Source organism: Pyrenophora tritici-repentis, chromosome 10, assembly GCF_003171515.1.
Source record: "Pyrenophora tritici-repentis strain M4 chromosome 10, whole genome shotgun sequence".
Taxonomy (NCBI): Eukaryota; Fungi; Ascomycota; class Dothideomycetes; order Pleosporales; family Pleosporaceae; genus Pyrenophora; species Pyrenophora tritici-repentis.
Genome location: NC_089399.1, coordinates 1117356 through 1132259, shown reverse-complemented (window position 1 = coordinate 1132259; position 14904 = coordinate 1117356). Strand labels below are relative to the sequence as shown.

Here is a 14904-nt window from a genome sequence, read left to right as displayed (position 1 = left end):
GTTGCGAAAGACTCGTTCGGGGGTCCGCCCCATCCGCATACACCACTAGCACGGCTGTAGGGGCTTTATGGAAACCATACAGAAGGCTTCAGTCTTACGAATGATGGGCCGACCAAGCGCTGTCCCGGTTAATCCTCCTTCGCCACCACCGTCTGAAAGCGCATACGAAGGCACGCCTGTCACTTCACCACGTTCCCTACGGCAACTCTCCATATACTTCCTCGGAAGCGCATGCCTCCTTGCATCGACTGCGATAACACGAAAGGCTGTTTGGCGGCGGCAACTCCGTGTAATGCCGAAATTCTACGAAGCGAACACGAACCCCCACGAATACTTTAGTCCCTTTTCAGATGCCTGCCAGGCTCTGAATTTGGCAACAATGAATTGTGTCAGTGTTGGAATTATGGCACTGGGCGGGGCGATGTGGACTTTTGATATCGCCAATTTGAGGGAAGCTCGGGCAGTCCTGAGAAGGCGCCTTAACTATGACAGGATATACGAGTCTGAAGATGAGGTACCGAATACTATCAGTGAGATGATAGCGGCATCTGGGCAGATGCGAATAATAGAGGACGAAGAAAACTCGGATCCTGACAACAAGCAATAACGGACAATACCATGTACGAGTACGACTGTAAGAATAGTGTAAACAACAGTAAGACTGGATGTCACCGGTAGCTTCCATGTAATGCTACGAACAAGACACTCACCCTGTATTGGAAGATTTTGTAGAATCAGTGCTTAGCTTCAACACCCTCTTTTCCGCCTTCTACTTTCACTCCCTTCTGCCCATCCCTGTTCGCCCTCCAAACTCCCTCGCCGCCCTTGAATCTTTCCAGCTTCCATATCTCAGCCCTATCCTTAGTCTCCTCTAGCGTTTCCTCACCAGCCCTCCATGCAGCTTGTCGATGCGGTGCTGATACTGCTATCACAATACTCTCTTCACCAATGGGACACTCGCCGAGCTTGTGGATGATGGCGATCTTGGTGCATGAATGCTTAGCAAGAATAGAGGTCGCAATTTTGAAGAGAGTGGAGATGGCGAGCGGAGTATACGATGTGTAAGCTAGAGAGGACACGGGCTCATTGTTGAAGGAGTCGCGTGTAGTGCCAATGAATAGGACAGTTGCACCAGCTGATGGTGAGCGGACGAAGCGTGTGGCAGCGAGTGAGTCAAGGTCGTGCGGGGTGAGTTCCACGTGGATGGTATCCGTGGTCTTGACAACGCGCTCTGAGGGTATGTCGGCGGTATACGATTGGGACTCTGTAGTGGACATGTTTGACGAGCGAATATGTATGTGTGTATTGCGCAGGATTCTTATCGATGTTGTTGTAACTACCAAGTGTTACTTTGGATCCGTAATGCTTAGTCCGCAGCTTGGACAAATCAAGATTATTAGTGGAGTAATGTACAATTGGCAGAAGTGGGAGTAAAACAATGCAACTGCATGGAAGGGGCCTGCACAATTGTATGGAAGATCTACACGGGCCTTGGGGCTTGTGCAAGTGTCAGAAACTCCCAGGTGGAGATGACAGGTAACCCCCGCCATCGCCAGCCTGATCTCATGCCCGTATGACGAGAGCATGCTGTACTTACCTCTGTTGATATTGAGCAGTGTGAGGAATCAATGTTCCGTGGGATGCGAAGGATTCGTCTTCGGAAATTATCTGGGGTGAAATGTCGAAGATGCCGTCATAGCAGCGCGGGATGGCTCCACTAGCGCCGATCACGGATGTGCATCCTCCAGCTCACACGTGGAGCGTGGTTTAAGTCCGGCCCCGCCGCCCATACCATAGCTCCAACGGTCAGCTCGCGTTGGACGACTGTTCTCAACCCCTGGCTAAGACTGCAGAATAATAGTGCGTTTCCAAGACCTTTTCGTCTGGTTTTTGTGCTTGTATCATCTGCTGCAAAGGCATACATGAAATCATCTGCATTCATTCCAACCCCGTCATTCGCTACTACACGTGCCTCGACGCGCCGAATCCGTATTACACCGTGATCCCACGCCTGCGATCCGTACACGTATACCTATTCTTCTCCTGTGACGAACCACACAAGCACAATAACACCGGCGATAGACTTATACATGGCAAGGCATGATCCACGGCAAAGCATAAGACGCAAGGCAAGATGAGCGGGGAATGGGGGTTTGGGACTGTATTCAAGTTCTTCGTATGGGGTTATCTGTTGGGAGGGTTGACGCTCATACCTGGTGTACTTGTATTTGCCTGGTTCTGGTGCACCACGCCCGTTGAGCTGGAGAATCTGGAAGCGACTACTGTCACCAGTGATGGACAGACACCGGGGCAACGCAGGACGTCGAACGGGTCGGCAGGTGGCAAAAGAGTAGACGACATACAACTGGGCATAGGACTAGACGATGGTATACTGGAGAAGCTCAAGGGCCGAAAACACGAGCCAGATGCGTGCGCTGGCTACTTTGCCGTCTGCCGCGAATATGTACCCGGTGGTGTCAACGGCAAGCCACCGGATCGGACGACTCCTGCCGGCGCTGTCGTGGCTGTGGAAAGTCCCAGTGTATACCAGTCAATGTACAGGAGCATCTTCGACCGGAACAAGACTACGAGCCCGTCGATAGAAGCGTCCAACACAAAGAACAAGAAGGCGCGGAATGTATTCTATGTGGTCCTGCGGTATGTGGTTTACTATATTGTGCCATGTCACGCAAAGCTAACGTTGAGCCAGTCTGGGACACCTAATGCTCTACGACAACGAGGATCAGCTCGAAGTCCGCCACGTCATATCACTCGCCCATTACAAGGTCGACCTATACGGAGGTGGGGACAGCATACCTGAGGGCGAGTTATGGATCAAGAGAAACTGTACGCTTTAAATGCTTGCATTTGCTAATATCTCTTAAACTGACTTGTCCAGGCATTCGACTGGTGCAGGAAATGGACGACGATCCCGCCGCAGACCCGAAGAGCTTCTATCTCTTTTCCGACAACTGCTCCGAGAAGGAAGATTTCTATCACGCAATGCTACACGCCCAAGAGGGCCAGAAGGACCCTTCTGATGCAGGCTCGCCATCCATCCCACTCAAGTTCGATACAACAGACTTGGTTAAGCTGGTGCAACAACTGCATGCCTCAGAAGAGAACTTGCACACGCGATGGATCAACGCGCTCATTGGGAGAGTATTCCTGGCTTTGTACAAGACGTCGCAAATCAAGGACTTCATCGCAGCCAAGATCAACAAGAAGATCGCTCGTGTGCCCAAACCCGCCATTATCAGCAGTGTGCAACTGCGCAAAGTCGACATGGGTACCTTGCCGCCATTTATCACAAACCCTAAGCTCAAGGAGTTGACGGTCGATGGTGATCTCGTTGTTGAGGGAGATATTAGCTACAAAGGCAACTTTCGCATTGAGATATCAGCTACTGTGCGTATCGATCTCGGAACACGGTTCAAGGCTCGCGAGGTGGTACTCGTTTTGGCTACCGTATTGAAGAGGCTCGATGGACACTTCCTCATTCGAGTAAAGCCGCCGCCCAGCAACAGGCTCTGGATGACGTTTGAAACGCCTCCCAAGATGGAGTTCTCGCTCGAGCCGATTGTGAGTTCCCGACAGATTACATATGGCGTTGTTCTCAGAGCCATTGAGAATCGCATTCGAGAAGTGGTAAATGAGACACTGGTTCTTCCAAATTGGGACGACATGCCATTCACCGATACCATTGCGCAAGTCATCCGCGGAGGAATATGGGAAGACAACGCCAAGGATGATGAAGACGCCGACAAGATCAAACAGGATGACGCTACACTGGAGACAGCGATCTCTGATGCGGAGAAACTTGATGAGAAGTCCGACGCGGCCAGTGCACACTTTAGCATTGCTTCTACCTGTGTTGACTCGGAAGAAATGGGAACTGGCGTGACCTCGTCTGCAGATGTCAAGCCTTCGTCTGCATCGACGAGACCACGGACAATGCGCTCGTCCTCGTCAACAGCTCAAGTGAAGCTTGACTCTGCTAATGCTTCGGCTGAGATGGTACAAGACCGCAGCCAAACGCCAACAAGCGTTAGATCTCTCCCTGGGGCCTCGCCCATGAGACCAAAGAATTCACGGCAAGCAACCGAGGCTTCAGACAGCTCATCAGATGACGTTTCGGCGGCTAGCATCTATGCAGGGAGTACGGCATCAGCGCCAGCCCCCAACACAGAGAAACTTCATAACCGAAGCAAATCAAGGGACCTGTCTGCACAAGAGATAGCTGCCGCAGCTGCTGCGGCGGCCGGAGCAACCAGTATGCAGACCAAGAAGCAAACCATCAACCAATCCCTCAACTCGGCCACAGCAGCGGCGCGGAACTGGCTCGCCGCAAAGCAAAACAACCGAACCAATTCCAACAATAGCAACACCAATACCAACCGTCCACCGACATCCGAGGGTCCAAACGGTACAGAAAGCATGGAATTGTTCCAACAAGACTCTTCTCTCCGTCCTCCACTCCCAACAACGCCTTCCACAATCACAAAATCACACACCGAACCCATGGGCAGAGGCCAGCCATTGCCTCCTCCCGGCACACCCTTACCACTGCCCTCGAATGCCAAACGACAAACGTGGGCCGCTATTCCCGCTGCAGCAACCACATTTGCAAACACCCTCACCAAGCGCAAGCCCGCTGGTCTCTCAACGCAAAAATCAATTGAGGATCTCAACTCGCCTACTAGATCGGCTCTGGGAACAGCGTCGTTGCTTCCTCCCGCCGCACATTTCCCGGATCAGGATGCACGCGCGGGGTTGCATGATGATGAGGGAGAAGAGATGTGGAGAGAGATGAGGCGGACTCAGAGTACAGCTGCGGCGGCAGCAGCATCTGCAGTGGCAGCTAGTGAGTTGTCGACAGTGCCGCCTCCTTTGCCCAAACGGAGACAGAGACAGCCGAGTGTGAATCAAAGGAGTGGCCACAATAGGCAGACGAGCCAGAGTTTGCTGCAGAGGGATGGGGGGCTAGGTGAGGGCTTGCTGGTTGTCGAGGCGCCAGTAGCAGAGGGGAGTGCGCCGTCTAGTCCGGTCAGGGGCGATGGGCGGACTGGTCAGAGAGCGCCTTTGGGTGAGGATAAGGCGAATGAGAGGGGTGTGACTTAGTACAAATGCAGTTGCACGAATATACATGGAATAAATGGTTGTAATTACGGGTGATTCATCCACCTATTCAGCTAATTAGAGCTCTTTTGCTTCACTGTGAGGTACATCGATGAACTGAAAAGCCTCATTTTGTGTGTGAATAGGGTAGTCTGATTCATGATCGCCAAAGCTGCTTCCCGCGTTCATCATGCTTTGTTTTTACCATTGTAGCCTGTGCTGGTGGCTTGGCAGCATAAGTGAGGAAGCTACGATGCCGTGGAATCTGCTGGAATTGGTCATGTCGCTCCTTCCTCTGTCCGGCAAGTCATAGCTTCCAACATTGTCATGATTCGACAGGAGGTATCCATTTTATGTTCACAGCTCTTGCCAGATTGCTGTCTTGAAGTCGCAATCAACATGGATGACGCACGAATACAAACCACCAATCGATTACCAGATGTTTCTATGCATCCAAGATCTTGATGAACTCACTTACTGTTAAGATAATGTATGTACCACTGTCATATGCATTTGGCAGTGCCCATGTCCAGTGCTAGAGGGTAGACGTTACATCCTCACTTGAACCCTGACGTATGTGGATGTCGCGTTCCGTCATTAGCATTTCTTTTTCATTCACTCATATTCGCATAATTTCAACCACATCCTATGCTTTATCAACCCAACTTGGCGTTGGAAAAGTCCATCTCAGGGTGCTCCTTCTTGAACTTTTCTAGAATTTCTGCCTTCTTCTGCTCGTCGCTGGTGGGCTTACCCTGTTCCTTCATCCTTTGATCGAACATCATTTTCTCTACCATGCCGCGTGTCTCTCCGTCAAGGTCGCCTAGCTTGCTGTTCTCGGGCTGTATCTTGGAGGTGTCGATCTTGGGCGCCGTGGTGACTACATGGGCCCACCACTCCATCTGGTTGACCTTGTCGAGGTGGATGGCGATTTCCTTCTGGGAGCCGGTGGAAGTCAGTGTCCAGGTGGACTCGTCGACACGGATAGCGTGGGGCAGCTCGCCCTGCAGAAGGTGTTAGCCTAGACTGTTACTACCCCAGTGATGCTAGTGGGCTGTGGCGTACATGGATAAAAGGCTCCTGGCCCTTGATGCCGGCCTTGAGGGCATTGCGACTAATCTTGATGTCCAAGTCTTTGCCCTTGTACTTTGCATCGATGGTAATGGTGATGTCGAGGTCCTTGATTGTCTGGTCCCACTTGTAGGGCAGAGCGGCCTGCTCGGCCTGTTCTTTTGCGCGGGCGTCGGCGTCGGCCTTTGCGCGCTCCTCGGGGGGTGGTGAGGTGGACATGGTGGAGAATTTGGCCTTGTTTGTGAAAAGTTTCAGTGTTTGTGGAGGGGAAATGCGAACGGCTCTGGGACCCTGGGCGTTGGTGCATGGGCACGGCGTCATCGCCCGCTGGACATGAGCATGCTCCACCGTGCGGCCCTGCTTCACTCCTCTATCCCGGTCCGCTCTAATAACGGACATGCACGTCGGGTGTCGCGATCTACACACAGCCCGACCTGTTTGTATTGATACCACACTCTCTCCTATCCTTTGACCGCGCCGCCATGCTGTCCTAAACCCAGTAGAGCCATTGTGACACGGTAAACAGGCCAACATCAAGAACATCGTCAGCGGGCCCATCGGGCAGCGACCTGTCGGCGCGACAGTATCCCCTGTGACCCATGGCCAGCTCCTTTGAGAAGAGTGTGAAGGGCGGCACCAAGATCAAGGTAGCTATGCGCCGCTCCTCCTCGTCCCCGTCCCCGTTCGGCTGTTCCCAGCAGCAGACAGGCTGACCCGGCCCCGTAGCTCGCAGCGCCCAAGTCAAAGTATGTCGAACATATCCTTGTCGCGACACATGCCGGAGAGGCAGGCGTCGCCGAGATCTTTCGCGCCCTCACCAACCGATTGCGCGATTCGACATGGACTATTGTGTACAAGAGCCTGATCATCGTACACCTCATGATAAGGGAGGGCGAGCCCGACGTTACACTCAAGTTCCTGGCGCAGAACCCGCACAGGAAGTTGGCAATCAACCACTTTACAGAGGGTACGTCTGCGAATATTGCCCTGGGCCGGGTCGGATCACAGTGCTGGCTATGGTACGGATAATCGCTGACCAGGCCTCTTCTGTGCGGAGCGGCCATATGGGGGGGTTCTTTTCTGGCATGGCATGACATGACACATGGCAGTTGCTGACACTGGGCGCGATAGTACAAACACAAGGACACAATATCCGCACCTACTCCGAATACCTCCTCCGACGAGCCATCGAATATGGCGCAACAAAGGTCGACTATGTCCGCGGCGGCGAGGGCCGGCTTAAGCGGCTAAGTGTAGAAAAGGGCCTCCTTCGGGAAGCGGAAAGTGTGCAGGACCAGATTAGGGCGTTGCTCAAGTGCCAGGTACGTGGAGCAAGCAATGTCCAACTACCAAAATTGGCCCATCTGACTGTATACAGCCATTCGACGATGAGCCGGAGAACGAAATTACAATGACGGCTTTCCGCTTGCTGACAATGGATCTCCTGGTGCTCTTCCATGTTATGAACGAAGGCACCATCAACATTCTCGGTGAGTCGATTTGCGATTCCTGGGGTACCATGTACTAATTAAACAGAGCACTACTTCGAGCTATCACGGCCTGATGCGACGCGTGCCCTTGCAGTATATCGCACCTTCGTCAAACAGACTGAAGCCGTCGTCCAATACCTCAGTCTTGCGAGATCACACGAGCATTCTACGAGATTGGAAATCCCCAAGATCAAGCACGCACCAACTAGTCTGGCCGCGTCCTTGGAGGAATATCTGAACGACAAAGACTTCGAGATCAACCGACGGCAATACATGGCCGAGAAGGAGGCAAAGAAGAATGGGGGCAAGACCACCAACGGGGCTAGCAAACCTCTAGATCCGAAGCCCGCAGCCTCCCACAATGCTAGCAGTCAGCCGCCTGCAGCTCCGGCCAAACCCTCAGCGAGTGCGCCGCTGATTGATCTGTTTGAGTCTCTCGAGGACAATCAACAAACCATGGCCACACAGCCGATGATGCAACAACAGTATCCACAGCAGACAGGCTTTCAACAGGGCTTCCAGATGCCGCAACAGACAGCCAACATGGGCTTCCCTCAGCAATCACAGCCCTTCCCAATGCAAAACGGGCAGAACACCAATCCGTTCCAGATGCAGCAACAAGCACAGGCACCACAACTACAAGCACAGTTCACTGGTGCCGGCTTCGGTGGTTACACACCGCAGCCATTCAACTCGCAAGGCACTATGCCGTCAATACCACAAAATGGTATGCCTGACTTTTCACAACAGCAGCAGCACATGCAGATCCCCACAATCGCCGAGCCTCTGCAGCCGCAGCAGACGTCCACGAACCCGTTCCGACAGTCTATGCTGCCCAATGCGACTGGCATGGGCGACACCAAGATGCTCACCAGCCCTACCGGTACAAGCTCGATCAATCGCACTTCCACGAACCCGTTCGCAAAACAGAACACTGGTTTTTCTCAGCAGTCGCAGTCTCCTGTCAACTCACCGTCATTTTCAATCTCACCCATCCAGGAATCCCCCTTCGCACCAATGCAACAACAGCCATTGCAACCCACACCTACAGGCACAAACCCATTTGCACGTCAACCTTCACCACAGAGTGCAACATCGCCGCAGGGTGGTCTTACTGTGCACGCGACGGGTAGTACCAACCCTTTCCGACAAAGCGCCTTTGTCAATCAGCAAACTGGCCAGGGTTGGCAGAATACAAGCAACCAAGGGACAATGGGAGGCATGAGCCTAGATCAAGTACCTACAACGAGCGTCTTTCCACGGCCTGGACAGCAGCAACAGAACTTCCTAGGATAGAATCGAAGGATCTGGTAAAATGATGACTTTGCTTTGTGACTGCAGCAAGCATGATGGGCCGCTCGCTGGAATTGAACATCGTAATTTTGTTTGGCGCGGCGTTTCTTCCTTGTTCGTCACTGTAGCTTCTAGGTGCTTGGTTTGGGGACATAATTACACCGCCCTGCAAAATTCTGGGCGCGTGTTTGTGCCTCTCTTTGGAGAAGGGTCAGAGGACTACTTCAGATTTGATGGTTGGCGGACAGAATGAGCTATTGTGTAATTTCCAGATGATGCCGACGATATTGTTCACGTGGGAGTTGGGTGGCTAACAACACTTGAGGGAAGTAGTACCTCGCTAGTAGAATACATAATCAACATTACTATTATAACCTACCCCTACCACTACCACCGCTTCTCGTGCGCAGCTTCTAATATCACATCTGGCTTTACTTGCCTGGTTACTGCAATCATAACAGAGACAGGGGGTAGGTAGTGCAGACCACGTGCCAACGCGATTCCCCGCGATTTAGCGTGACTGGGTCACCTGGCAGACCTCACAATCGCTCAAGCTTACTTTCACCAGCGCTTCACACACACACACACCGAAGGATTATTTGCAAGATCATGCAACTCACCACTTCTACCTCGTCTCACCATCCACTTCCCCGCTAGACGTAGAGGAATTCGGTCATCGCTGTCCAGATTACTGCACCCTCACGCGCTACAATGGCACGCGGGGACTCAATTCTCACGCCAATAAGCCTAGATGACGACGATGAGCCTCAACCCGAAACTTTCCGTCTACCCACTGTTAGGCGGCAGGAGCGCCCAAGAATTGATCAGGATGGTATTGAAGTTCAAGAGCGTCAGACAGAATGGGAACAGGCTGCTGCGCAGAAAGAAAGAAGACGACAAATGGTCCTGCTCGCGCTGAACCGGGCGTCGACGCATGCCTCCAGTAGTCGAAACACTGGAACTCCTAGAGGAAGAGGACGGGAGAGGTCGCCGTCTCCGAAAGCTACCTATGTCATTGAGCTGACAGATGAGGACGAACCGGAGGTGCCACAACAGCCTGCAGTCGTTGAAGATGTCCAGTCCGAACTGCCTGAGGTAAAGATTCTGCCAGGAGACCCCGGAATTCCCTCCAACCTGGATCCTCCGGAGAGCTCGACACAGGCTGTATCTGCCAACATCGGGTTACCTCTACCTGGTATTCAGACCACTGCGCCGCTTCCCGCTCCACGACAGCCAACCCCGAGCGCATCGGAAACACCCGCACAGAAACCAGAGGCTGCCAAAATCGCTCAAGCATCACCAGTGAGAACAGAAGTGGTTGCCGCGACGCATATGATGCCGCGCGACGAAACATCCTCTGCTGCATCTGTCCGCGACTCGGAATCGACCCTACCAGTTGTGCCGCCCCCCATCCTACATATGCCTAGTGAGCCTATCCAGACGATAGAAACCGCACAAAAGATTGCGCCTGGTCAACCCGATGAAAACGCACCTCCTGCTGCGGTTACTGAGCCCGGTAAGCCAACTTTGAACAATGTTGCATTTGACTCCCTGTCACCAATCGGCGGTTCTCCCGACAACAACCGCGAACGGGCCACACCCAGTCGCGTAAACACAAGTCCTGAGCGCGGTGGCGCCCTCGTAGTGAACAACATCGACGCGGAAGCTTCTGAGCCTACGAATGCTTGTGATTCGCAGGCTGCGGGATCTGAATTAACCCCAACCAAAAGGAAGGTAATCAAGTCGGTGAAGCGGACGTCGTCGGCGCAGCGAAGTAATATGGGAGTGACAAGCTCACGTCTTCCAGACAGTTCGCCAAATGAAAATTTAACCAATGACCCCTTTTTGGCGCATGTGCACGATGACCATGCTCAGGCGCCTCTGCGACAACGGAGCCCCAGCCAAAGTAGAGACCCGTTGGTGTGCTGCAGCAGCAACAACATTACCAATGTCGAATTTAGTCTGATAGAAAGAGAGGAAAGCCGCGGTTCCGCGCCGGAACAGCCGCCAGAGATTCTCCAAGAAGAGCTTAGATCAGATGGTGTCAACCACACCAGCCATCCTCCGTCAGACACGTCTACTAAGCGTTCAAACGAGCCACCTGTCGATGTGCCCCCCGACAATTTGCTGCCTGACAACACAAAATCTGCTGATGATGGTGTGACCGATGATCAAACCGACGGCCAGACCAAGTTAGCAGTCGCAAACTTTGCAGAAGACGAATTAGAAGCTACGCGTTCAGCGATAGACGCATGTCTAAAGCGTCACATCGGGGGACGACACGAAACGCATGCGTATTTGACGTGGTCTCGGATGATGCGCCAAAGGACCTATCAAGAGCAAGAATTACGTGCACGAAGCCGTAAGCAGAAGCGTCTGGTTCACTCGAGTTTGCCCGAAAGATATGAACAACAACTTTCACCCTTCGCAGACATGCGCACGATACAGCTCCCATTCAAAGGCATCAACACCAAACGTCTTCCCGATATGAGCCAAGAGATCTACGTCAAGGCCAAACCCAAGGATATCGTAATCAAGAGCGTCCTGGCCGCACCGACGACGAAATACAGGTCTGACGCGGTCACGATTCCCCCTTTCAAGGAGTATGTCAGCTTGGAGAACAACATCTTAGCCGACAATGAGTCAAAATTGCTTGCAACACCTTATTTCCAAGATGAAGACTATACCTGTCGAGAGACATTGTTGAGCACGCTGCCTTATATATACGAACTGACGCATGATGAGAATGGGCCTCTTGACCTCAGAAAAGAGCAATGCCGGTTCTATAAAGACACTATTGAGGCATTTTTGAACGAGATGGGTGTATCTTGGAATGAAATTTTGTATTGGTTATTGGCGCCGGAACAAGCCATTGTACGAATCAACAACACCTTGCCAGCAAGCGCATCTTTCAGGGCTAGCTTGTCCGAGAGGTCAGGTTATCATATCGAGGAATTCGAGCGCGATGGGCAGCCGAAGAAGGCGATACTGTTCAATCGAAGCGACAGGAAATGGCGAAAGTTTTTGTTGCAGCTCGGAGAGCCAACGGCCAAAGCTCTAAGGATCGCGGCAATTGCCTGCGCAACCGTCCGCCAAGAATGCGATTTCAGCATCTGGTACCTGGCTCAGCGATCTGAAGTCATGCAGCAGTATATCAACAAAAAGACGGCGAAGGAACAGACTGCCGAGACATTTACATATAGGCACGCTATGTGTAGAGTTTGTTACCAGTAAGTGTAGGAGAAGGTTTTGTGACAAGATACTAACGTTACTAGGCATAATTGTCTCCTTCATGGAGAGTTGAGGGAAGTGCCTGAGGACTCGTGGAAGACAGATTCCGATGAGGAGCGCCTCACACCTGTTACCGATGAAGCCAGTCGTCGGAGTTCGGTTGACAAGTCATCACGTCGCCGATCACAGCTACACGAAGACGACGTGGTTGAGGATGAGCAAGAAGATGACGGGGCTCCTTTACCAGCACACTTCCACGATGACTCAGATATCGAGAAGGTGATTAACTACAAGCTACCCGTAAATCCGGACGCGTTCACCGTCTGCCCCGAATCGGAGATGATTGCTTGTAAAGGCGCGAAGCCACCTTTGGGAAAGTTCAATAGCAACTGGTGGTTACAGCAGGAGATCACCTCGCACTGGGAGAAAAGAAAGCCCTTCTTTCCATGCAATCACGATGGCAGTTGTGAGAGTGCAAAATGCCGGTGCTATAGAGAAGGCATCAACTGCGAGAAGACATGCAAGTGCTCTCAGTTATGCAACAAGCGCTTTCCAGGTTGCACTTGCTCAAGAGGTCCTGTGAAACGTGCCTGTGTGTCTAGTGCCTGCCTCTGCATCAAATTCAACCGAGAGTGCGACGCCGATTTGTGCGGATCGTGTGGAGCAACTGAAGTCCTTGACCCCGTCAATCGCTATGACGAGGATCTAGCGAAGAAGAGCTGTGGTAACGTTGCCATTCAACGAGGCGTCCCTCGAAAGACGTTGCTGGGCCACTCGGAAGTCCATGGCTTTGGACTGTACATGGGTGAGGACATCAAGAGCGGCGAGTACATTGGTGAGTACACCGGTGAGGCTATTTCAGTCAATGAAGGTGATCGTCGAGTGACGATATATGACTACCAAAAGACCATGTACTTATTCAGGTTGAACTCAAGTAAGTTTTCTCTATGAAATTTGCGGACAAAATCACTAATACCACCATGCAGAACAAGAAGTCGATGCCACATACATGGGAAACAAATTACGCTTCATCAACAACGCTGATGACAAATACACCAACTGTTTTCCCAAAAACATGCTGTGCAACACGGTCTTTCGAATTGCGCTCTTCGCAATAACAGACATAAAAGCAGGCACAGAACTGTATTTCAACTACAACTATCCCAAAGAAAAGACAGCACAGTTCAAACAGCCAGGTGGAAAGGCATACAATGTCAAGCAGACGAAGTCGAAGACCAAAAAGAGAGAGTCGCTTGCCAGCTTAAGTCAGTCTATCGAAGACCGTTCGCGTACCCTAGCAGCTACGGCGAAAGCAAGGGCAGCAAAAGCAGCAAAGCAAGCAGCCAAGAGGCGGGGAGAAGAATCTACAGAGCCTACCAGCAGACTTCGTTCCGGGCCGCTCCAAGCAAGAAAAGCAGCCACTGGCAAGCCTGGTCGGAAGAAGGTGACCAAGCCCAGAGGCAAGGGTAAAAATAACATTGACTCGGATGCCGACATGGGATCAGAAGCAGATGGAGAAGACAACGCCCTCTTTGATTTACAAAACAGTCAAGCGACTAGGGAAATACACGATACGGACGTGGAAGACGAGGAATTCGTTCTGCAGACTTCGCAAGAAGACGTCAACTTGACTACTTCTGATGCTGAAGACGCTGAAGACACGGCCACCGAGGACGTTGAGGATACTCTACCAGGTCGCAGGTCTGGTCGAACGCGTAACAGAGTGTCCAACATAACCCCCGTGGTGGCAGTGAAGAAAAAGAAGGGCAAAGCTCGACCAGCTGCTGGCAAGAAAAAGAGGAAGCGACCCATTGTTGCTAACAGCGACGACGAGGAATAACTCTATGCTAGTGACCAAGGTAAGTAGACGGCCATTGAGGACGTAGAGGAGAGTTACCAAAACATGATTTTCTTTTGGCTATGCAGGATTGCATACATGTCATTGATATTGATACCCCATCTTTGTATTGCTTGTAGCGAAGACGGATATAGGGCATGGACGTATATCTATTAGCTCGTACGAATCTTCTGAGGCCCATGAATTGAAGTTATACAAATTGAGCTCTTCTCCTTGTATGTATATCTGTACCGCGTATGTGCAGTACTTTCTGTCGTTTCCTGCAGCCGGTGTGTATCTCAGTGGTACAGCAATTGAGCTCCACAGATGCGGCGGCGGTTCGCATACGTATACGTCTTGGCGTGCCTGCCAGCATCTTCTTTTCGGCCTAGGTATTTATAGCCCATATGCGTACACTCTCAAGGCGCCGTCATGACAAAGGCGGTCATGGCCTTTACCGCATTGCCATCGTGCGCGCGAAGCAGTTCAGTCGCTTTCGGTTTGGAAACCTCGAGTTCATTCATCTTTATTGATTCATTAGCTCACTGCCCCATTGATGCTCCGCTCCCGACTTGACGTACCAAAAGTGTTACGTCAGAAGCGTCGATCTTGACGCTCTTCTTGTCGCCTTGCTTGTTCTCCTTGACACTCAGACCTTTCATCGCTTTATCCAGAGCTTTGCCGTCTACCTCCTTTTTCTCCCCATTGTCAGCACCTTCTTGCGCATCGAGCGTGGAGAGGGCGGCGGCGGCTTTGCGGTCTTCGGCTGTGCCGGTGGGGGCATGCGGGTCGGCGGCGCCTTCTTTGACAGTCGAGGGTTGGGGCTCTGCCATTTTGAAGTCGGAATGCGTGCAGCAGGTTCAG

At 52.0% G+C, this 14904-nt stretch overlaps 7 protein-coding genes across 7 annotated transcripts; 4 read left to right on the top strand and 3 right to left on the bottom strand.

Annotated features, from left to right (window-relative positions):
- Positions 1 to 100: 100 nt before the first annotated feature.
- PtrM4_042610 (uncharacterized protein) lies at positions 101 to 607 on the top strand (the record flags this gene model as incomplete). The annotated part of the gene is made up of 1 exon (XM_066104456.1): positions 101 to 607. The coding sequence occupies one exon, from the start codon at positions 101 to 103 to the stop codon at positions 605 to 607; it is 507 nt and encodes a 168-aa protein (XP_065959020.1).
- Positions 608 to 734: 127 nt separating this feature from the next.
- On the bottom strand, positions 735 to 1277 carry PtrM4_042600 (MoaE, Molybdopterin converting factor, large subunit; the record flags this gene model as incomplete). The annotated part of the gene is made up of 1 exon (XM_066104455.1): positions 735 to 1277. The coding sequence occupies one exon, from the start codon at positions 1275 to 1277 to the stop codon at positions 735 to 737; it is 543 nt and encodes a 180-aa protein (XP_065959019.1).
- Positions 1278 to 2134: 857 nt separating this feature from the next.
- Positions 2135 to 5200, top strand: PtrM4_042590 (uncharacterized protein; the record flags this gene model as incomplete). Its single annotated transcript, XM_001937425.2, has 4 exons — positions 2135 to 2658; positions 2711 to 2847; positions 2900 to 4273; positions 5193 to 5200. The coding sequence occupies 4 exons, from the start codon at positions 2135 to 2137 to the stop codon at positions 5198 to 5200; spliced, it is 2043 nt and encodes a 680-aa protein (XP_001937460.2).
- Positions 5201 to 5774: 574 nt separating this feature from the next.
- Positions 5775 to 6408, bottom strand: PtrM4_042580 (CS multi-domain protein; the record flags this gene model as incomplete). The annotated part of the gene is made up of 2 exons (XM_001937426.2): positions 5775 to 6122; positions 6184 to 6408. 2 exons carry the CDS (start codon positions 6406 to 6408, stop codon positions 5775 to 5777), a joined length of 573 nt encoding a protein of 190 aa, XP_001937461.1.
- Positions 6409 to 6788: 380 nt separating this feature from the next.
- On the top strand, positions 6789 to 8975 carry PtrM4_042570 (ENTH domain containing protein; the record flags this gene model as incomplete). Its single annotated transcript, XM_001937427.1, has 5 exons — positions 6789 to 6836; positions 6916 to 7156; positions 7321 to 7511; positions 7568 to 7679; positions 7726 to 8975. 5 exons carry the CDS (start codon positions 6789 to 6791, stop codon positions 8973 to 8975), a joined length of 1842 nt encoding a protein of 613 aa, XP_001937462.1.
- Positions 8976 to 9683: 708 nt separating this feature from the next.
- On the top strand, positions 9684 to 14043 carry PtrM4_042560 (protein containing SET domain protein; the record flags this gene model as incomplete). The annotated part of the gene is made up of 3 exons (XM_001937428.1): positions 9684 to 12202; positions 12248 to 13137; positions 13190 to 14043. 3 exons carry the CDS (start codon positions 9684 to 9686, stop codon positions 14041 to 14043), a joined length of 4263 nt encoding a protein of 1420 aa, XP_001937463.1.
- A 416-nt stretch (positions 14044 to 14459) lies between these two features.
- On the bottom strand, positions 14460 to 14702 carry PtrM4_042550 (uncharacterized protein; the record flags this gene model as incomplete). Its single annotated transcript, XM_001937429.2, has 2 exons — positions 14460 to 14564; positions 14622 to 14702. The coding sequence occupies 2 exons, from the start codon at positions 14700 to 14702 to the stop codon at positions 14460 to 14462; spliced, it is 186 nt and encodes a 61-aa protein (XP_001937464.2).
- Positions 14703 to 14904: the final 202 nt, after the last annotated feature.